The following is a 23,699-nucleotide window of genomic DNA, read 5'->3' as shown; positions in this document are numbered from 1 at the left end:
GAAGGAAACATGCTAGGATGGAGACAGATTAGAATTTATTGTTGTAAAGATGGCCCTTGAAGCTATGTAAGTGAGGTCCTTCATTGTACACTGAATAGTTTTTAAAAACATAAAAATCTTGGATTCTCAGAGGAATACAAACACACAGAATTGAAAACAACTTCAACAAGCAAAGAGTCAAAAGTGGATGGTGCTAGGAAAGCCAAGAGAGGAAAAAAGCTAAGAGGACAAAGGGGTCAATAATGACATATGAGATAAGCTCCAGCCAGTTAAGTATCGAAAAAATACCAATGAACCAGCAATTAGGATTCACTTATGAGACATTTGAGGCTAACATACTCCTATTAACAGTAAAAAAAAAAAAAAAAAAAAAAAAAATTTAATAGTAAAATTTTATGCATTCCTTTTGTTTTTTAAAACTGGTGAAATACGTGTTATATTCCATTTTAAACAAAGCATGCAGCATACCGTTCTTCATTTTAATTAGCATTTAAGAATCAACAAAAGGAGTAATCAAATCTTGCTATTTTGTGACTAAGATGTACAGAAATGTGACAAAATTTTATAATTTTCATGATATAAAAGGACTAAAACTAGAATTGCATATGATAGCATGACTTAAATAGCTGATAACAGATATCTTATGCAGTTGGTTCTTGTCTGAAGTTTTTCTTTGAAAGTGAAAGTCACTCAGCCATGTCCAACTGTTTGCGACCCCATCAAATTCTCCAGAGAATACTGGAGTGGTAGACTTTGCCTTCTCTGGGGGATATTCTCAACCCAGGGATTGAACCCCGGTCTTGTGCACTGCAGGTGGATTCTTTACCAGCTGATCCACAGGGGAAGCCCAAGAATACTAGGGTGGGTAGCCTATCCTTTCTCCAGAGGATCTTCCCGACCCAGCAATTGAACCAGGGTCTCCTGCACTGCAGGCAAATTCTTTACCAACTGAGCTAACAGGGAAGCCCTAAAGTTTTTGTGGATATGCAATAATTTCTGGGGAATACTATCAACAGAACATAAAGGATACTGTTTTATAAACTTCTGCAAATCATAATGTGTTATGATTACTTTTGACCCAGATCTTAAATTGAAATTTACAGACTAAAAGGCATTTCAGGTGGGAAGAAAATTCTAGATGTTCCAGCCAAAACTGTATTATGGGTTGGAATAGAATGTAATAACACATTTTTAAAAATAAGACTTTTAAACATAATACTTTGCCCATAATGCAAATAATATAAATCAAATGTATTTATATTATACAGTAGTTCATAATTGACAAAACACTTATTTTCAAAGTTTTGAATTTTCTTTCAAAGATAGCTTTGACAATAAGGAAATACGATACAGGTAACAAAAGGAAAAATAGATAAGTTGGACCTCAAAAATAAAAACTTTTGTGTATCAGAGGACATTAACAACAAAACAAAAAGATAGCCCACAGAAAGAGAGGAAATACCTTGAAAAATATTTGCATATACTGATATGGATTGACCTTGAGAATATATAAGAAACTTCCATAACTCAACAACAATCCATTTAAAAATCAGGCAAAGTACTGAACCTACCATTTCCCTAAAGAAGACATAATGGCAAATAAGCATATGAAAAGATGGTCAACATTATTAATCACTGGTGGTGGTTTAGTTGCTAGGTCGTATCCCAGTCTTGCAACCCCACAGACTGTAACCCACCAGGCTATTCTGTCCATGGGATTTTCCAGGCAAGAATACTGGAGTGGGTTGCCATCTCCTTCTCCAGGGGATCTTCCGGACCCAGGAATTGAACCTGGGTCTCCTGCATTGCAGGCAGATTCTTTACCAACTGAGCTACGAGGGAAGACCTTTATTAATCACTAGGGAAATGCAAATCAAAAGCACAATGAGATACCACTTCATACTCATTAGGATGACTACTTAAAAAAAAAAAAGGACAACACAGAGAATTAACAAGTATTGGTGAGAATGTGGAAAAACTAGTCCCCTGTGAATTGTTGGTAAGAATGTAAAATGGTGCAGCTGCTATGGAAAACAGTATAACAATTCCTCAAAAAATTAAACACAGAATTACCACATGATTCAGCAATTTCACTTCTGGGTATATACCCCCCACAAATGAAAACATGGGCTCAAATAGTCATTTGTACACTCATACTCATAGCAGCATTACTCACAACAGCCAAAAGGCAGAAGCAATCTAAATGTTCATCAATGAATTAACAGATAAACAAAAAGTAGTAGGCACACACAATGGAGTATTATTCAGCCATAAAAAAGGAAGCAAATTCTGATACAACATTACAACATGAATGAACCTTGAGGACATTACCCTTAGTAAAAAAAAGCCAGTCACAGAAAAACAAATACTCTATGATTTTACTTACATGAGATTAATTAGAGGAGTCAAATTCAGAGACAGAAAGCACAAGGGTGGTTTCCAGGGGTTGAGGGAAGAAGGGAATGGGGAGTTGTTGAATAGGCACAAAGTTTCAGTTTTACAAGGTGAAGAGTTTTGGAAATTGGTTACACAACAATGAGAATGTACTTAATGAAACAGGCTGTATACATTAAAATTGTAAATTTTACTGCAGTAAGTATTTTTTATTGCAATTTAAAAAACTGGACTTGGAAAGAAGTGTTGAATACAGAAACACAGTCATTAGGATGAAGACAAAAGTCACTATCCAGGTGCAGAGGAAAGGGGAAATAACTGCATTATTACTACATTTACTTTACTATTTTGATATGGTACCTGGATTTCAAGCTCAGCAATGTGCTGCTGTAGTTCAGCAACAGCTGCTATGCTATCTGCTTCCCGGAGTCTCACAGCCATCACTTCTTCCTTGTTCTAGAGTGGTAAACAAAACAAATCAAAAATAAACCACACAATAAACCAAACCATTAATAAAATACAAACACTGTACCTTGCCTCAAATTTAGAAAGTAACAAATAGACCCCTGATTAAATCAGAGGGGAAAAAAGTGCCATTATAACTAACACAACATTGTAAATCAACTATACTCCAATAAAAAAACTTTTTAAATGCCATTATATCTTGAACTTGGTATAAAATGAAGAATAAATATACAGAACAGCATTCCATATTTAAGAGCACTTGTATATAAATATGGCTCAAACTTTTAAATTAAAAGTTAACAATTAAAACTATTAAAATTACTGTTGACTGTGAAAAATTAATTTTTTATCCAAGAACAATTATTGAGAACTTTCAAATATGTAACTAGGGCAATAGATTGATAGGGAATATAGACACTGTATATTAGCTAGATAATATTTTTAAAATTACATTTTGAGGCAATGAATGTTAATGAATATTTACTTTATACTAAAAAGGAGATAATAGAAGAGAAAGATGGGATATACAAAAATATATAATATTGAGGAAATATTAACTTCAGTTGAAATTTAGCAATCAGTATCAAAAATGTGCAGCATGGTGACCATAGGAGAAATTAAGCACCTGACAGTAATATCAAAATTTTTTAAAATTTCAAACCTAGTAAAAATATAATTAAACTTTTAAATAAAAATATATTCATTCTTTTATCTTTTTAGATATGATCCTGGTACTTCTTTCAAGCAAATATTGCTTTAAATATTTTTGCCACGTTGTACATGGCCACTAAGTATAGTTTCTGCACCCAGTTAATGACCAGCTCTCAAGCAAGTGTGTGCGTGCGTGTACAAATGTGTTTGTATGTATATTTACAATATATTTTAAATCTAGATTGAAATAGAAGATGTACAGTATGTAACAGTTAAGACATGTAACACTCATTATTATAAATTCTATTTAGTCAATATACTCTCACAGAATGCTTTCCTTAATTTTTGCCAAATCTTGTGTCCATAAGTCATCTACCACTGAAAATGAGGAAAAAGTAAAGTGTTGATGTGAACTCTGGCTAATTTTTGTTCATGTTATTTATTCTGATAATAGAGTTATTATCACTCTGATAACAGTGATCAAATACTGGAAGATAATTTCCTCAATATTACTGTGTTATTCATAATGTTAAGACTAAAGACACAACACATTTTTAAGCTTTAACAGTCTAGAGAAGGACACAAAAATTTTCTTTAAAGGGCCAGATAGTAAATAATTTCAGACTATGGGTCATACAGGCTATCACAACTACTCTGTTGGCCCCTGGAGTGTGAAAGTGGTCACAGACGATATACAAATGAATAGGAAATAAATGAATATATTTCAATATACAAATGAATGTATTCCAATAAAACTTTATTTACAGAAACAGGCAAACAGATAGATTTGGAACATGGGCTATAGTTTGCCAACTTCTGGTCTAGATAATTAACAAAACAGTAAGTCAAGCTTTGATTTGTAGTTTGCCAATTCATGTGGTATAACTACTCCCATCATGGCTCCTTTCAACTTGATATAACATTAGTGAATATTAGTGAAGATAACATCAGTGGCACACCATGGTATGTCTACAATACAGATATAGTTAAGCATAAATAATCTGAAATGCACAGATAATAGTAAAATGTAAAAATTAGGAAATCATGAAGTTTGAGTATTTACTATCATTATTTTATCATAATTTGTTAATTACATTAAATAATTTAATTTTTAATATGGCTGTTTAACAATTATGTCACAAAATTCCTGAAAATTTAACAATTGGTTCTTGCAAGCCTTTACCAGCTAGTTCCAATACACCATTGTGTCTATGTTTAATAAAACTCAAATCTCTGTCACTCCCTTATTTTAAACACTTTAATAGTACTCCACAGATCTTGAGATAACAGGTTCTTTTACTGGTGTCCAGGATTCCCCATGATTTGGCTTCCCTATCTACTGCTCTAGCTTCATATATTACCAGTATTCCTTATCACACACTCTCCTCCAACTTGAATGAACTTTTAGTTCAAGCAAACAACCTTCTCTGTTTTGCTCTTCACATGTGCTGTTCCCTTCGCCTAGTGAACTCTCTGTTGCCTTTCGTCAACTGACTCCTACACATCCTTAAGGTCTCAGCTGAATCATTCCTTAGTGAGCTTTGCTTGAACCATAAATCTAACACTAAACTCACATTACAGGATACAATGTACCACCTCAATCATAGCACCACTCATACTGCATTGTAATGGTGTGTCTGTCTGTATCCTTTGCTAAGACAGAGCCCCTTGAGGACAAAGATCTCTTTCCAACAGCCAGCACCACCTTGCAACCACTGAGTGCGCCACTTAAAAAGCCTCATCCTTTAGCTTTAGCTAACCCTGAGATGACAGTAGCCTCAGATGAGATCAGATCAGATCAGTCGCTCAGTCGTGTCCAACTCTTTGCGACCCCATGAATTGCAGCACGCCAGGCCTCCCTGTCCATCACCAACTCCCGGAGTTCACTGAGACTCACGTCCATTGAGTCAGTGATGCCATCCAGCCATCTCTTCCTGTCGTCCCCTTCTCCTCCTGCCCCCAATCCCTCCCAGCATCAGGGTCTTTTCCAATGAGTCAACTCTTCGCATGAGGTGGCCAAAGTATTGGAGTTTCAGCTTCAACATCAGTCCTTCCAATGAACACCCAGGACTGATCTCCTTTAGAATGGACTGGTTGGATCTCCTTGCAGTCCAAGGGACTCTCAAGAGTCTTCTCCAACACCACAGTTCAAAAGCATCAGTTCTTCAGCGCTCAGCTTTCTTCACAGTCCAACTCTCACATCTATACATGACCACTGGAAAAACCATAGCCTTGACTAGACGGACCTTTGTTGGCAAAGTAATGTCTCTGCTTTTTAATATGCTGTCTAGGTTGGTCATGAGTGAAGTCGCTCAGTCGTGTCCGACTCTTTGCATGGATTGTAGCCTACCAGGGTCCTCTGTCCATGGGATTTTCCAGGCAGAATACTGGAGTGGGTTGCCATTTCCTTCTCCAGGAGATCTTCCCGACCCAGGGATTGAACCCGGGTCTCCCACATTGTAGGCAGATGCTCTACCATCTAAGCCACCAGGGAATGATCTCCTTGCAGTCCAAGTTGGTCATAATAGTTCCTCCAAATACTCATTAATTATTGCCCTATTGTGGTGGTTGTAACAAATTCTTTGATACTCTTTCCTTCAGGAGTTGTAACTTAATGCCCTTTCCTCCACTTGGACCATCATCTAGGCTCAGTAACCTGCCTGTAAGGAACAGAGTATGAGGGTGGGGGGACTTCTGTAAGTGGAGAAAGCTAGCAGATACCAACTTAAGCAAATGACCAAAGTTAATAGCACCAGAGGTAATGCCCCCTGATGGGCTTCCCAGATGGCTCAGTGGTAAAGAATATGCTGCCAGTGCTAGAGATGCAGGTTTGATCCCTGGGTCAAGGTCCCCTGGAGGAAGATGTGGCCACCCACTCTAGTATTCTTGCCTGGGAAATCCCATGGACAGAGAAGCCTGGCGGGGCTACAGTCCATGGGGCTGCAAAAGAGCTGGACACGACTTAGCAACTGAACATATACATGCCCCTGATATAATATACTGAGAAAGGGCCTAAGACACATAACCTTGGTCTAAGCATAAGAAAACATCAGATAATCCTAAACTGAGGGATTTCTACAGCATACCTCACAGATCAAAGAAGAATGAGACATGATGGGGAAATCTGAATGAAGTCTGTAATTCAGTAATAACATTATTACTAATGTTCATTTCTTAGTACTAATAAATGTGTCATGTTTATGTAACAGGTTAAAATTAGGAGGGGCTGATTAAAGGTTATATGGGAACTCTCTGTACCATCTTTGCCACTTTACTGTAAACATAAAATTATTTCAAAAGTAAAAGTAAAAAACTGATGCAAAGGACTTCCCTGGTGGTCCAATGGTTAAGAATCTGCCTGCCAATGCAGGGGACAGGGGTTTAATCCCTAGTCCAGGAAGATTCCACATGCTGTGGGGCAACTAAGCTGTGTGTCACAACTACTGAGCCCAAGCGCTTCTGAAGCCTGCAAGCTCAAAAGCCCGTGCTCCGCAACAAGAGAAGCTACTGCAAAGAGAAGCCCCCGCACCACAACTAGAGAGAAGCCCCCACTCACCACAACTAGAGAAAAAGCTCTTGTAAAGCAAAGACCCAGCACAAACAAAAATAAAATAATGAATAAAATTTAAATAAAAAACTGAAGCAAATATAGCAAATCAAAAAAATGTATCATGTTTTTTATCCTACCTCTCAGTGGCCTCCCACAGCATTTAACAGTAAAACTCAAACTTGTTACCATGACCTATAAATATCTACATGGTAAGAAGCTAAGTCCTAGCTTACCTCCCTGGCTTTATCTTATTCAGCTCTGCATTATATATGAGACTCAGCAACCAGGTTCTTTCCTGCTTTTTGGGTCTTGATCTCTGACCTTTTTCATCTAAGGATCTCCCTCCTACTCTTCATATGGCTGGTTCTTTCTTATTCTTCAGCTCTGATACCATCTCCTGGCATTTGATCTTAATTACCACTTCCTCTAACTTCTCACTCTATAGAACATTATTACTAATGATCTTTTCTATTTCTTATTTATTGTTTCACTAAACATTAGGTCTACCTTCTCCATTACTGTATCCCCAATGCTTATAAGAATAACCTACAAGAAGACACCCAAATATTTGACAAATATGTATGCTGATGTTATCATTCTTTGAAGTCTCATAATCTCACCTCCTCCAATCCTTATTTGAAAATCACTGATCTAGAACATATAAATTGCATCTAATTAAAATGAAAAGACTTTATTATACAATTTATAAGAAACATGATAAAGAAACAGGTACCATCACGCCCTGCAGGTCAAAGCACAAAATGGTACAAACCTAAGGAGAGTAATTTGACAAAAACTAAAAAAGTACCAAGGTATTTACTCTCTGACCAAGCAATCAAATTTATAGTAACTTATTCTATAGAAATGTGTAGATATACCTCTATACATCTGAAAATATGTATGTACAAAGTCATTCACTATACACTGCTTGTAGTAGTAAAACACTGGGAACAAACCATGAACCCATCAATAGGGACCTAGTCAAGGATACTGGGGTATATACATGCAATGGAAAACAATGCATCTTGGAAACTAACGAGGAGACTCCAAGCACTGATAACTGAAAGCTGGACAAAACATATTAACATAAAAAGCAAAAAGCAGAATATATTATTGTCTGCTAACTTTCACATAAGACTGTGAGAAGAAAAAGTATATACTTTTAATTACTAGTATCTGCCTAAAAGAAACTCTAAAGGAAGTTATCAGAAAATAATAAAAGCCATTATCTGGGGAAAAAATAAAGGGGTATATGTGGTAGTGTCAGGAAGAGAGTAAGATAAAAAGGATTTGAATGTTTTCATTTATATTTAGCTTTAAAAACATCAAAGCATTATGAAAAAATGCACAAGTATTAAGCTACTAAAAATTACATGATAAGCAACAGGTTTAATTTCTTGTTTTCTTCCTATCATTATTCCATACATGCACAATATTATAATCATAAAATACTTTGTTCAGCTTTCCTCACTTAACATTATTTATTACACAATTTTATAAGTTTGTATATTAATATGTAATACCTTTTCTCCTGGAGATAGAAAATTATATATCTGTTATTAGAGTATAAAATCTTTGTATAATTTTCAAATTTAGATTTACACAGGAAATCCAACAATCTTACCACTGAAATTCTGGGGGCCGGGTATGTTATGGAATTTCAGATTTTTCAGACTTTAGAAGAATAATAAGGTGCATAAATGGAACACTATACTATCCAATGGGTTCTGAGGCAGTGTCCAAAATGAAACAGTATGCTCAATGCTCAACAAAAATGAAGCAGTGATGTATAAGTACTCAAACCAAGTGGGATAAATAACAATGATAATGCTAATATTAAAAACAGTATCCCGGACTTCCCCAGTGGTATGGTGGATGAGAATCTGTCTGCCAATGCAGGGAACACGGGTTCAGTCCCTGGTTCTGAAAGATTCCACACGCCATAGCAACTAGGACTGTGTACCACACCTACTGAAGCGTGAGTGCCAAGAGCCTGTGCTCCCCACCAACAGGAGCCACCACAATGAGAAGCCCGCACACTGCAACCAAGAGTGGCCCCCACTCGCTGCAACTAGACAAAGTCCACATGCAGCAACAAAAACCCAGCGCAGCCAAAAAAAAAAAAATTAAAAACAAGTGAAAACAGTATCCTGCTTTACATCAATGAAAAACAGCATGAGCTTTAATAATTACTTATCAACAAACCACAAGCTATAATCACATAAAATGAAATGAAAACTATCAGATTTATATAACTGAAAGACTAGCTCTCTTGAAAAAGTTCAGTTTACTGCTGAATTGTTTCAATATGACAAATTAAATATTTAACACTTAATCAGAATGTGCCAGATGCTAGGGTGACAATTAACATTGGTCATGCTGGAAATCTGCAAAAGGCATTTAAAAAATTTGAACAAACCAATATACACCTTAAACACAGGGGAGATCTCAGAATCAGCATCTGTATATACTTTACAGAGGTATTAATGAAAAGTTAAAGTTAAATAAGATCTCGTATCAGTTCTCAGAATTCTGAATGTGGGCCCATTACTTACACAAATTCAAAGCAAACAATTATTTTCATCGGCAAACTCCCCAAATATTTATTTCCAAATAACACTTTACTTTGATTAAAAGGTACTAAGGTATTTGGGGTACAATATCAAATCCAGCAACAATGTTATCAATGTGTTTAAAGGAAAACATATCAATAATAAAATACTAAATTTAGTTCTTTATTAAAAATAAGTCAGGACAGACACTGCAAAATAAAAAACTGAAAAAGATATTAGTATAATAAATCAAATTGATGTAATCTCATGTTACATCACCTTATTTTTAAATTAGCCTAGGGAATTTCCTGGCAGTCCAATGGTTAGGACTCGGTGCTTTCTCTGCCATGGCTTAGGTTCAATCCCAAGTCCAAGAATTAAGATCCCACAAGACAGAGAAAAAAAGCACACTTAGTTACATACTTCAGGAGGGACTACTCTTACATTAGTACAAATTTCAGTACTGCCTACAGATTTCTGTCAGAGTAAACTGTAACAGTCATGCATATTTATTAGGATGTAATTTCATCTCTGGATTTCAGTGACACTGATAAACCACTCAAGCTTCACTTTTGGTTTTTAATGACACTAGAACAAGTTGATGGAATTACAGCTTTATATCTGCCATTGAAAGTCTTATTTCTTATCATAGAATAGTAAGGCTGGAATCTTTAAAGGGCATTATTCCTACTCTCTCACCATGGAAAGATGAATGTCTAGTTTTTTTTTTTAAATCTCATAAACAAAACCAAACTTGCCCTCGTAATTCATTCTAATGTTCACCACAGTCATCTCTTTAGTTATTTCTCACACACACACACACACACACACACACATACAACCCCTCTCCTTCTACCTCATTTCCCAACTTCGCCTTCTCTCTAATCATTGCTGTATTATAAATTTATTTAAGGAAAAAAAATACTTGCATTCAAAAACTTTTCCATGCTTTATGAATCCAAACACTCCATAAAAAATTTAATTGATTAAAATAATAACTTGAAATGCGTACAATTTTGCCAACCCTTGGGTACACACACAGCTCTTTTATTCTCTATCCAGAAAACATATATCAATATTGACAGCTCACTAATAAGGTGCCAATCAAAGCAGAGTAGACCCAACTTCTCTAAATTACCTATCTTTCTGGTTGAGACATTAAAAGTTTCAGTTTTAAAGGGCTACAGGTCAACAGAGATACCAACCTTCAATCACTTGGTTAACTTAATTTCCTAACCATGTGGTTGAAAATGAGGTTTCCAGCCTGAAATTTACCCAGAGCATGATGAGGTAACCTGGCCCAAAAGCAACTGCCAAACTAAGTTCAGGAAAAGTAGGAAATAAGACTAGCTTCTTTTAGTTTTATGATAATGTACTCAGTGATGAGATAAAAACAAAAACAAAAAAACATTATTATATTGACTAAAACATAAACTTGCTAGTTGATATATTTACCTTGCATTCAATCTCTGCTTGTTTGCGCTTTGCTTCACTCAATTGGGTAAGCAATCCTTTGTTCTGTGCAGAAAGATATTGCACCTTCTCCTGTAGATTGATCACCTCTTGCTCTGCTCTTCGAAGATGATTACTATTGATCTGGTTCTAAGAATTAAAAATATAAATACAGAATACAGATAAAAATATAAATATCAGAATACAGATAAAAAACTGGTGGCTCAGAAGGTAAAGAATCTGCCTGAAATGCAGGAGACCAGGGTTCAATCCCTGGGTTGGGAAGATCCCCTGGAGATGGGAATGGGAACCCACTTCAGTATTCTTGCCTGAAAAATTCCATGGACAGAGGAACCTGGCAGGCTACAGTCCATAGGGTGGCAAAGAGTCAGACATGACTATCACAAAACTTATAAATTTCTACGTGTGTATATTATGTCTCAGCAGTATTTTCAATGTTATTGTTAGTTATAGGTCTATTTTATTCAACAAATAGTTAAATACTTAAAAAAATTATAAAACTGCTTTAAAAATCAAAAGTGCGTAAGGTTCACATTAGAAACTTTCATTAAAGATCCATTTACCATTCATACAATAAATATCTTTTAACTATAAGGATGTTTATATAGAACTTATAGGTATTAATTTCTGAAATAGGCAATATGGTATAAACAGATAGATACAGAGATATGATGTATTTAATAACTCCCCTTTCCAGTTCACAAAAGAAAGCACAGATCGCTGAAAAGATACCACTGAAAAGATACTTACTGAACTGCAAACTTTTTGATGTCACAAACTGTGTCATGTTAACTACATTCCTACAATGTATAGCACAGTCTGTTTTTATGGCTTATGGACTAGCTTTGAATTCTGGATTACCATTTGGTAATTAAACAAACTAATTAATGTCTAATTTCTATTTCTTCATTTGAAAAACGTACACAGGGCTTCACAGGTGACTCAGTGGTAAAGAATCTCCTGCAATGTAGGAGACTTGGGATGGATCCTTAAGTTGGGAAGATTTTCTGGAGAAGAAAATGGCAACTCAGTCCAGTATTCTTGTCTGGGAAATCCCATAGGCAGAGAAGCCAGACAGGCTACAGCCCATGGGGTTTCAAAACAGCTGGACAAGACTTAGTGACTACACAACAATAATACTTTTTTTTTTTTTTTTTAAAGAAAACCATATGCAAAATACTATCTATTTCTCATTTAATTGTCTTTACAATTACTTCATGAACTGTAGCCCCCTACGCTCCTCTGTCCCTGGGATTCTCCAGGCAAGAATAGTGGAGCGGGTTGCCATTCCCCTCTCCAGGAGATCTTCCTGACACAGGGATTGAATCCAGGTCTCTTGGATTACAGGCAGATTCTTTACTGTCTGAGCCACCAGGGAAGCCCTTTTAGTTTCTGGGATACAGCAAAGTGATTCAATTATATATATATATACATATATATGTATATATATATATATTTCGCCCCCCCGGCCCCATTCTAAATACTTTTCCATTATGGTTTATTATAGGATGTTGAATATAGTTCCCTTTACTATAGGACCTTAACATTACAGATAGTGAATTCACTGACATGAAGTAGTTTTCATATTCAGGCTTGACTCAGCTTGATTCTCTCAATTCTAAATTACTCTATTAGGGTCCTGAAAGAAAACAGTAGGCATTTTCATAACCAAACACAGGCAAAAATCTGGCTCCTCATTTAACAATTCCTCAATCTTGGTGAAGTTATCTAATTCTATCAAGTTTTAGTATACTGATAGGAGTGGAGATATTACTGCTTGACTTTTAAGGCTGTGTTGTGAGAATTATATGAGAAAAGCTTATGAAAGTAGTTCTCTCCTAATGCCTGAAATAGAAGACATTTAACAAATACTCGGTTATTACTATTACTATTCTATCTCATTCTATGAAAATGATCCTGCCTCCAGTTTTCATTTTAAAATCTGTATCACCTGATAGATTTAAGCTCAAACACTTTCTACCACTTCCAGGTTTCTTTATTTTCACTATTCATCTTCCTGACCCACAGAAGTAATGCCTCCTTCCTGTGACCATCCTCTACTCTCTTCTTCTCACTTTCAATCAATGAACACTGTCTGTCTACAAAGTTAAGAGTGAACTTCTTAACCATATTCAAAATGTTCCACAACCTCTTTTTACTGTGTTATCTCTATCTTATCTATCTTATCTCTGTCTATCTCTGTCTTATCATTAAAACAAATAACTATACTTCAGAGGGACACCCCTTCAACATACACTCCAAAACTCCTCTCTGTACCCCTAAATACCATTCCATGCTCCAAAATTACAAAATACTCACACAAATAATTAAAACCCAAGAATTGACTATGAGTGAGAAATGGCAGACAAAAAATATGCTAGATTCTTAAGAACTCTAGATAAAAATCACATAAGGATTTTATACAAAATAGTTTACATATTTACATATTAAACATAAAAAGAAGCATAAACAAAGAACTAGTCACTGTCAAAATATCAGCAAATTTGAAAGATAACCAAATATAATTTCCAAAATTAACAGACACTGATAATAAATTCAATTAAAGGGTTAAATAGGAGATTAAACATAATGAGGGCTTCCCCAGTAGCTCAGTTAGTAAAGAATCTGTCTGCAATGCAGGAGACCTGGGTTCGATCCCTGGGTTGGGAAGATCCCCTGGATAAGAGCATGGGAACCCACTCCAGTATTCTTGCCTGGAGAATTCCATGGACTGAGAAGCCTGGCAGGCTACAGCCCCTGGGGTCATAAAGAGTCGGACTTCGCTGGTAGCTCAGCTTGTAAAGAATCCACCTGCAATGCAGGAGACCCTGGTTTGACTCCGGAGTCATGAAGATCCCCTGGGGAAGGGAAGGGTACCCACTCCAGTATTCTTGGGCTTCCCTGGTGTTTCAGACAGTAAAGAATCTGCCTGCAATGTGGGAGACCTGGGTTCGATCCCTAGATTGGGAAGATCCCCTGGAGGAGGGCATGGTAACACTCTCCAGTATTCTTGCCTGGAGAATTCCCATGAGCAGAGGAGCCTGGCAGGCTACAGTCCATGGGGTCGGAAAAAGTCAGATAAAACTAAGCATCTAAGAACTAGACACAATGAGGAAAAAATTAGTGTCCCAGAAGATGTCAAGAGATAGAAAAAAGAATAAAGGGGTATAAAATATACTTTACAGGTGGTGCCCTCCCCCCAAAAAAGTGAGCTGTGATGGCTTAAGAAGATGATAATTGTTGTAAAAATTGAGAATTTTTACAACAAAAATCATGTATGCATCTATACCCTAGGAAGCACAATTAGTCCCAAATACTATTTGGGATAAATATAAATAAATCCTTATCAAAATATATTATATCAAAACTTATAGAATGCTAAAGTAAAGCAGAGGCAAATCAAGGGAAAAACAGTATCTGTGAAGGTGGAAAGTGAAATATCCAGCAGACATCTCAACAGGAAAAATTGGTAGTGTTAAAAAAAAAAAAAATTCATCCTATAAAAGTATACTCAGCTAACTATCACAGAGGAAAGTACATTTATTTTAAGAAAGTGAGAGAGTTTAAAACTCATAATTGAAACTGGGAGGAAACTGTTAAATAAAAGTAAGAATAAAGAGCAAAAAAATAGCATGCAGGTAGACAAAACCACAGGCTTCCCTTGTGGCTCAGCTGGTAAAGAATCTGCCTGCAATGCAGGAGACCTGGGTTCGATCCCCGGGTTGGGAAGATCCCCTGGAGAAGGCAAAGGTTACACACTCCAGTATTCTGGCATGGGGACTCCATGGACTATACAGTCCATGGGGTCTTAAAGAGTTGGACACGAGTAAGCGACTTTCATTTTCACTTTTCAGACAAAACCACAGGAATATTGACTCCATAAGACAATAATGTCTAGAAATTTGGAGGTAAAAAAATAATAGGAATTTGGAGGTACAATAATAGTAAGATATAAGACTAGAAGATGCAAGAGCACATGGGAGTTCTTCTAAGGACCTAATACAGTTTGGAAAAAACCAGAGATAATTAGTAACTTTAGACTTTGTTCCGTCAGGGAAGCATTTTTTTTCCCAGGTAACAAACACTAGTAGAAAAGAAAAGGAATTATAAAAGTCAAATTAATACGGGAATACCAGACCACCTTACCTGCCTCATGAGAAATCTGTATGCAGGTCAAGAAGTATGTCCAGTTAGAACTGGACATTGAACAACAGACTGGTTCCAAATTGGGCAAGGAGCGCATCAAGGCTGCATATTGTCACCCTGCTTATTTAACTTATATGCAGAGTATCTCATGTGAAATGCTGGGCTGAATGAAGCACAAGCTGGAATCAAGATTGCTGGGAGAAATATCAATAACCTCAGATATGCAGATAACACCACCCTTATAGCAGAAAGCAAAGAGGAACTCAAGAGCCTCTTTATGAAAGTGAGAGAGGAAAGTGAAAAGGCTGGCTTAAAACTCAACATTCAGAAAATGAAGATCATGGGATCCAGTCCCATCACTCATGGCAAATAGATAGGGAAACAATGGAAACAGTAAGAGACTTCATTTTTTTGGACTCCAAAATAACTGCAGATGGTGACTGTAGCCATGAAATTAAAAGACGCTTGCTCCTTGGAAGAAAAGCTATGACAAACCTAGACAGCGTATTAAAAAGCAGAGACACTTTGCTAACAAAGGTCCGTCTATGGTTTTTCCAGTAGTCATGTATGGATGTTAGAGTTGGAACCATTAAGAAAGCTGAGTGCTGAAGAACTGATGCTTTTGAACTGTGGTGTTGGAGAAGACTCTTGAGAGTCCCTTGGGCTGCAAGCAGATCCAACCAGTCAATCTCAAAGGAAATCAGTCCTGAATATTCATTGGAAGGACTGATGCTAAAGCTGAAACTCCAATACTTTGGTCACTTGATGCAAAGAACTGTTTCATTGGAAAAGACCCTGATGCTGGGAAAGATTGAAGGCTGGAGGAGAAAGGGACGACAGAGGATGAAGTGGCTGGATTGCATCATCAATTCGATGGAAATGAGTTTGAGCAAGCTTTGGGAGTTGGTGATGGACAGGGAAGCCTGGGTGTGCTGCAGTCTATAGGGCCGCAAAGAGTTGGACATGATTGAGCGACTGAGCTGAATAAAAAGAAAAAGAAAAACAAACCCAATAAAAAGCGAGAAAGGAGGAAAAAACGGAAAAAAAAGAAGAGAGAGAGTATAAAATAAAATAACTTCAAACACATCATAATAAAGACTTTTGATTTCTGATTGAGGATGTAGAGTCAGAAAGAACACTGGTTTTCAATTAAAAAAAAATAAGGGCAGCCAAACTCTAAGTTCATGACTACTGTTGAACACACTGAGAGGTCACAGGATAACTAACCAGCCCCAAATCTAAGAAGGGACATGGCAGATGCTGCTAGAAGCCATTAAGAATAATTCAGCTAGAATAAATATCAAACTGGTGGAGCATAAGTATGGGCTGGTTAGAAAGTGTGGAGCCTGTGGGGACAAAACAGTTCACAAACTCTTGTACATTTTTCTTCAACAGAACAGACCGAAAAGATGGATGAGAGTCTTAAGAAAGAGATCTCCATAGTACAGGCCTCAGGGAGGGGGAAAGGGCACTAATCCTTGCTTATCTCCTCTAGGGAACCAAAGGTTAATTTGCTTGGAGCAGGACAACAAACACTGCTGTCCCTTGGGCACTGGGAAAACAAGTGCATCTGGGGAAGGGGCTGGACTATAGCTTGGGAATAGGGTTCCTGATGGTTCAGATGGCAAAGAATCTGCCTGCAATGTAGGAGACCTGGGTTTGATCCCTGGGTTGGGACAATCCCCTGGAGAAGGGCATAACAACCCACTCCAGTATTCTTGCCTAAAGAATTCCATGGACAGAGGAGCCTGGTAGGCTACAGTTCACGGGGTTGCAAAGAGTCAGACACGACTGAGCGACTAACACACACAGGACCCGAGCACGGAGGCCAGATGCCCCAGATACAGGAACACACTAATGCAGCGAAAGACTGTGGCTTTCTCAGAACAACAGGGCAGGCGTGTTCCCTGCTCTTCCAGTTTCTTGTGGAACAAAAGTAACAGTGGGACACTGCTGGGGACTGACAACTCCTCAAGTGCTGTGCAAAGGGCAGACCTAAAGATAGTGAGAAAACCCTCTGGCAAACCAGCCCCTAACCTAAAAATAAGACATTGCTAGAGGAATTTGAAGCCTGTGGTGCAATGAGGGTAACCACAGAAACAACAAACCTCAAACCTGCCCAACTCCTGACTGTATTAACTCAAACCCCCCACATTAAAGGCCCAGTAGAAGGAAAGATGTACCCGTTTCCAGGCATACAAACCATTTACTTTAGTCTACTCTCCTACACAAGATGCACATCTAGTTTAAAAAAAAAAAGATTACAAAGCATAGGAAAAGGTAAAAAACCAAACACTTCCAAGAGATAAAGCAATCAACAGAACCAGCCTCATATATGACACAGATATTGAAGTTTTCTGACAGGGAATTTAAATTAAGGGCTCTATGGGAAAGGAGAAAGATATGCAACATCAGATAGGTAACACCAGCAAAGAAATGAAAACTGTAAGAATTAAAAGGAAATACTAGAAGTAAAAAGCATAGTAACAGACGTAAAGAATGCCTTCAATGGCTCATCAGATAACTCACAAAGTGGAGGAAAGAATCAATGAACTTAGTGATAAATCAAGAGAAATAGGTCAGTCAACAGAAACTGAAATACAATGAGGAAAAATAATGGGAAGGCAAAGAATAACCAAGAATTGCTGGACAACATCAACAATTTAATGTAAGTACGACTGGAATTCCTGAAGAAGAGAGTGTGGGATAATAAGTATGTGATGAAATGATGACTAAGAAATTTCCAAATTTCATGGCAGTCACAAATTCACAGGTCCCAGAAGCTCAAGGAAAAAACAAGCAAAAGTCACATCAAGTCAAATTGTATTTCTCTAGGAAATTGTCCACTTCATCTAAAGATTCGAATTTCAAATGTATCGCTTAAACATGCCCACAAAACAAAAAGACAAGACTGTTTAAAGGAATGAATTCCAGGGACTTCCCTGGTGGTTCAGTGGTCTTTGCTTCCACTGCAGGGGGCAGGGGTTTCATTCCCTGGTAGGGGAACTAAGATCTCAACTACCCCATGACCAAAAAAAAAAAAAAAAAAAAAGGAGTTAAAAGAAAAGGAATGAATTCCAGCAAATATTTAAGTAACAGGTAATTTCAATCTTACAAAAAACTTCTGAGAATAGAAAAAGTTAAATACAACCCAACTCATTTATCAAGCTTACTATAACCTTGGTGCCAAAACCAGATAAAAGTCTCCCCACAAAAGAAAATTACAGTACAATCTAATTCAGGTACAAAAAAATCTAAATTATGAAAAAACTGATTCCTGCAATGGGAATATGTTATGTATGTTTCTGTGTCTGCCCTCTATATCACAAACTTGTATTTTGGTAACTGTACCTCAATATAACTGGTTTTCTTCACAACCCTATATATTTTATTTTATGCATTAAAAAATATTATTTTGAAAAGAGGTTCATAGGTTTCAGGCTCCCAAAGGGGTGCATGGCACACAAAACAGATAAGAACCTCTGTACTAAAGAAACTCCTATTGGAGATATACACAAGGAAACATGCAAGAATGTTCAGGGCAGCAATGTCTGTAATAGCAAATGTCAGTACAAGGAGGAAAGTGGCTCCATAAACTAAGGTATACTTACCAGGCGCACTTTTCTAAAAGTCATTAAAATGAAGGAACTGGAGCTACATGTATCAGCAAGGACCTATTTCTTAATCTGGATGCTGGATACATGGGTGTTTAATGCAATATTCTTTAGATAATCAACACATCACACTATTTTTATTTATTTTTCTCACTTTGCAATGAGAAAGCATCATGGATCATCACCAGTACATGCCTTGACATTTAGGAACCATATCTATTAGTCAGGAATAGTGCAAAATACAAATTCCTTAAGAAGGTTTTCTCCTTTCCAAATTTCTTCTAGGTTTTCCAAAACCACCTAGTTGGAATTAATTGTCCTGTCCTATTCTCCATTGCAATTTGTATTTAATTCTCTAATTACAAATTTCTGAATTATATAGTGCTTCCAGTTTTATTGATAAATTAGAGATACCAAGGGAACATTTCATGCAAAGATGAGCTCAATAAAGGACAGAAATGGTATGGACCTAACAGAAGATATTTAAAAGATATTAATATATTAAGAAGATATTAAGAAGAGGTGGCAAGAATACACAGAAGAACTGTACAAAAAGATCTTCACGACCCAGATAATCATGATGGTGTGATCACTCACACTCACCTAGAGCCAGACATCCTGGAATGTGAAGTCAAGTGGGCCTTAGAAAACATCACTACGAACAAAGCCAGTGGAGGTGATGGAATTCCAGTTGAGCTATTTCAAATCCTAAAAGATGATGCTGTGAAAGTGCTGCACTCAATATGCCAGCACATTTGGAAAACTCAGCAGTGGCCACAGGACTGGAAAAGGTCAGTTTTCATTCCAATCCCAAAGAAAGGCAATGCCAAGAATGTTCAAACTACCACACAATTGCACTCATCTCACACGTTAGTAACGTAATGTTCAAAATTCTGCAAGCCAGGCCTCAGCAATACGTGAACCGTGAACTTCCAGATGTTCAAGCTGGCTGAAAAGCAGAGGAACCAGAGATCAAACTGCCAACATCCACTGGACCATCGAAAAAGCAAGAGAGTTTCAGAAAAGCATCTATTTCTGTTTTATTGACTATGCCAAAGCCTGTGACTGTGTGGATCACAATAAACTGTGGAAAATTCTGAAAGAGATGGGAATACCAGACCACCTGATCTGCCTCTTGAGAAATCTGTATGCAGGTCAGGAAGCAACAGTTAGAACTGGACATGGAACAACAGACTGGTTCCAAATAGGAAAAGGAGTACGTCAAGGCTATATATTGTCACCCTGCTTATTTAAATTCTATGCAGAGTACATCATGAGAAACGCTGGGCTGGAGAAAGCACAAGCTGGAATTAAGATTGCCGGGAGAAATATCAATAACCTCAGATATGCAGATGACACCACCCTTATGGCAGAAAGCGAAGAACTAAAGAGCCTCTTGATGAAAGTGAAAGAGAAGAGTGAAAAAGTTGGCTTAAAGCTCAACATTCAGAAAACTAAGATCATGGCATCCAATCCCATCACTTCATGGCAGATAGATGGGGAAACAGTGGAAACAGTGGCTGACTTTATTTTTTTGGACTCCAAAATCACTGCAGATGGTGATTACAGTCATGAAATTAAAAGACGCTTACTCCTTGGAAGGAAAGTTATGACCAACCTAGATAGCATATTCAAAAGCAGAGACATTACTTTGTCAACAGAGGTCCATCTAGTCAAGGCTATGGTTCTTCCCGGGTCATGTATAGATGTGAGAGTTGGACCAGAAAGAAAGCTGAGCGCCGAAGAACTGATGCTTTTGAACTGTGGTGTTGGAGAAGACTCTTGAGAGTCCCTTGGACTGCAAGGAGATCCAACCAGTCCATCCTAAAGGAGATCAGTCCTGGGTGTTCATTGGAAGGATTGATGTTGAAGCTGAAACTCCAATACTTTGGTCACCTGATGCAAAGAGCTGACTCATTTGAAAAGACCCTGATGCTGGGAAAGATTGAAGGCAGGAGGAGAAGGCGACAACAGAGGATGAGAAGGTTGGATGGCATCACCAACTCAATGGACATGGGTTTGGGTGGACTCTGGAAGTTGGTGATGGAACGGGAGGCCTGGCGTGCTGCGATTCATGGGGTTGCAAAGAGTCAGACATGACTGAGCAACTGAAGTGAACATACAGCATTGTATAAGTCTAACATGTACAGCATAACTTGATTTACATATATTGTGAAATGATTACCACAGTAAATTTAGTTAACATTCATCTTATATAGTGAATTTAAATACAGTTTGTGCATGACTGATTTTTCAAGTATAAGATCTTTGATGGCTACACACTGCTTTGTATTCATAAGTTCGAAAAACTACATTTGTTGAGTTTGACTCATTTACCTATAGTTACTCTGAAATAAATCCTGAACACTGGCTAAAAAGTTGTGGCTGCATATTTAATATTTATATTGAGATAAAATCTGATCATAAGAGTAAAAGTGCCCATCATAAAGCCAGATTTCTACTTTTTATAATCTTACTATTATTTTTAACTACAATGAAAAACACATGAAATAACTCTGTGAACAATGTAAAATAAGATATACTTATTCTAAAGGATTTACATATCTGTGTTATCACATTCAAGTTGGGATGATGATTTTACATTTACGTGTATAGAATGATATATGAGTTAACTATGCCCCCTACTGACTGAAAAAGTATTCTGAAAACCAAATAACATTACAGAGAATAGATGTACCACATAAAAACCAAATATCCCAAATGTAGTTTTATAATGCAAATGGGTGTCATAAAAAGGACTTTGTAGGTTTTACGTCAAGAATATCTGAGATAGTATTTACTAGAGAAACAGGGGACAAGAGAAGTATAACTTTGGAACTGACTGCTCAGAGTCACCACATTACACAATTTTAGGAAGCATCCTTCACATTACATTCTGTATCAGTGGTTGTCAAGCAGGGGCAATTTGGCCTCCCTGGGGACATTTGACATCTGTGTGGAGATGTTTTCAGCCATCATAGGGAGGTGGGGGTGTGGTGCTTCTGAATAGAGGGTAGAGGGATGTGGTAGTAGTTAGGGGCCAGAGATGCTGCTAAACGTGCTACAATGCACAGGCCAGTCTCACAATAAAAAATTATCTGGCCCCAAATGTTAAGTTGTGTTAAGAAATTTTGCTCAACCTGAATATTCCCTTTTAGGTTTGCAATAAGGAAACAAAGTCAAATAGAGTTTTACGACTTGCTTCAACTTTGCTGAAAGAGTTAAAGAAGACACTAAATCTCTGCCATCAAGGAATATGGGTTTTGGGACTTTCCTAGTGGTTCAGTGGTCAAAATTGCCCCTGCACTTCCAGTGCAGGGGGCACAGATTCAAACCCTGGTTGGGAAACTAAGATCCTGCATGCCACATAGCATGGCCAAAAAATATATATATATATAGTATTACATTTTAGTCCTTTTCATTTGGGATAGAAAATTGTAGATGAGATAGTTTCATATGTCCACCTTTTAGCTCTACTGTAAGGATGATACAATTTGTACATAAACTTTTGATGGGTTAACAATAATTTTTAAAGTTATCAGGCTACCTGTGTTTCCATTTCCATCATCCTCTGTTTTATTTCTCTTATTTCTGCTTGTGTTTCAGCTTCTCTAAGTCGGATGGTCATCAGTTCATCTTGTAACTCAATCATGGCATTTTTCTTAGGTGGGTCTTTCCATCTCCCAGTAGTACGAGCTAAGTGGCGCTAAAATTAAAAAAAAAAACATTTTATTGCAACAAATATTCCCAGTACTATATATACTTTTATATATATATAAACATATATACTTATATATATATAATATATAATATTATATAATATATACTTTTATATATTTATAAATATATATATATATTTATAAATAAAAGCCAAATTAACTGAGCACTTATTTCAGGCCCAGTGCTGTATAACCCACTTTATATGTGTCATTTTATTTAATTCCCAGAAAATCTTAAAAGTTAAACGCTATTATTTTCACTGTACAGAAAAGAAAATGGAAATTGTGATTAAGTAACTCCAGAAAGGTCCCACAGCCAGTAAGTGGCAGATTTGGAGTATAAACTCAGATACAGTTCAAACATGTTTTTATTCTGTAGATTAATTATTGTAAAAAATATAATTTTTATCCTCATTTTTCCCTGAGAGATTTTTACATTATTTTTTAATGAAATCCCAGGAAAAGGGGGAAATGGAACCATTCATGAATTAGGGAAACAATAGCAGAAATTAAGAACACTGTTCTCAAAAAATTCTTTCATTTGTTTTTAATTAATTTCCAGTTTATTGCTGTCTGATGTTTCTTAAAAAAAAAAAAAAAAAGCCATGGCAATGTAAAGAACTTTGCTAGATATATTCCCCACCCCAATTCATACCAAGATCACTTTCTGAAATAATACGTAGTTTTTTTCCTTTCTGTTTTCCCTTCTGTCTTATAGATTCTATTTTTCTTTTTTTTTTTTTGCTACTTATCAGTAGTTTCCCTCATATGTGAATAAATTTGTGGCATATAACCAACTAAATGTCTATTTTATTTTGTGATAAAACCATTTTCAAAAGAAGTTACAAATTCATAAATTTATGTTGATGCCACACACCCTTCTGATGTTTCATAATGACCAATGAATTAACAACAGAAGAAATAAGTATAATATAAAAAATATTTTCTCTTAGTTCTTTAGAAAAAGTTAACATAAATCACAATGGTATAATAAGACAACAAAAATATGACTTGGTCTCTATTTTACATTTTACTTAATTCTAAAAATCAAAGAGAAAAAAAGCTTAAAAGTACTTTCAATTTCTAAATGCTCTCAGTTTTGTACCTAATAGTCTTTCTCACTTTAAACTCAAAC

At 36.6% G+C, this 23,699-nt stretch overlaps 1 protein-coding gene across 12 annotated transcripts in view; it reads right to left on the bottom strand.

The window, feature by feature from the left end:
- Positions 1-23,699, bottom strand: part of EVI5 (ecotropic viral integration site 5) — a 234,397-nt gene that overhangs the window by 63,998 nt on the left and 146,700 nt on the right. For all 12 annotated transcript variants that reach the window (XM_005204328.5, XM_059885080.1, XM_059885081.1 and 9 more), the window contains 3 exons: positions 22,393-22,551; positions 11,068-11,214; positions 2,755-2,850 (listed from right to left, as the gene is read on the bottom strand). In XM_005204328.5, the coding sequence (XP_005204385.1) occupies positions 2,755-2,850; positions 11,068-11,214; positions 22,393-22,551 (402 nt within the window). The remainder of the gene's footprint in view (positions 1-2,754; positions 2,851-11,067; positions 11,215-22,392; positions 22,552-23,699) is intronic.

The sequence above is a fragment of the Bos taurus genome, chromosome 3 (assembly GCF_002263795.3).
Source record: "Bos taurus isolate L1 Dominette 01449 registration number 42190680 breed Hereford chromosome 3, ARS-UCD2.0, whole genome shotgun sequence".
Lineage (NCBI taxonomy): Eukaryota > Metazoa > Chordata > Mammalia > Artiodactyla > Bovidae > Bos > Bos taurus.
The sequence above is the reverse complement of the archived record's forward strand: the minus strand, read 5'-3'. Positions and strand labels throughout refer to the sequence as shown.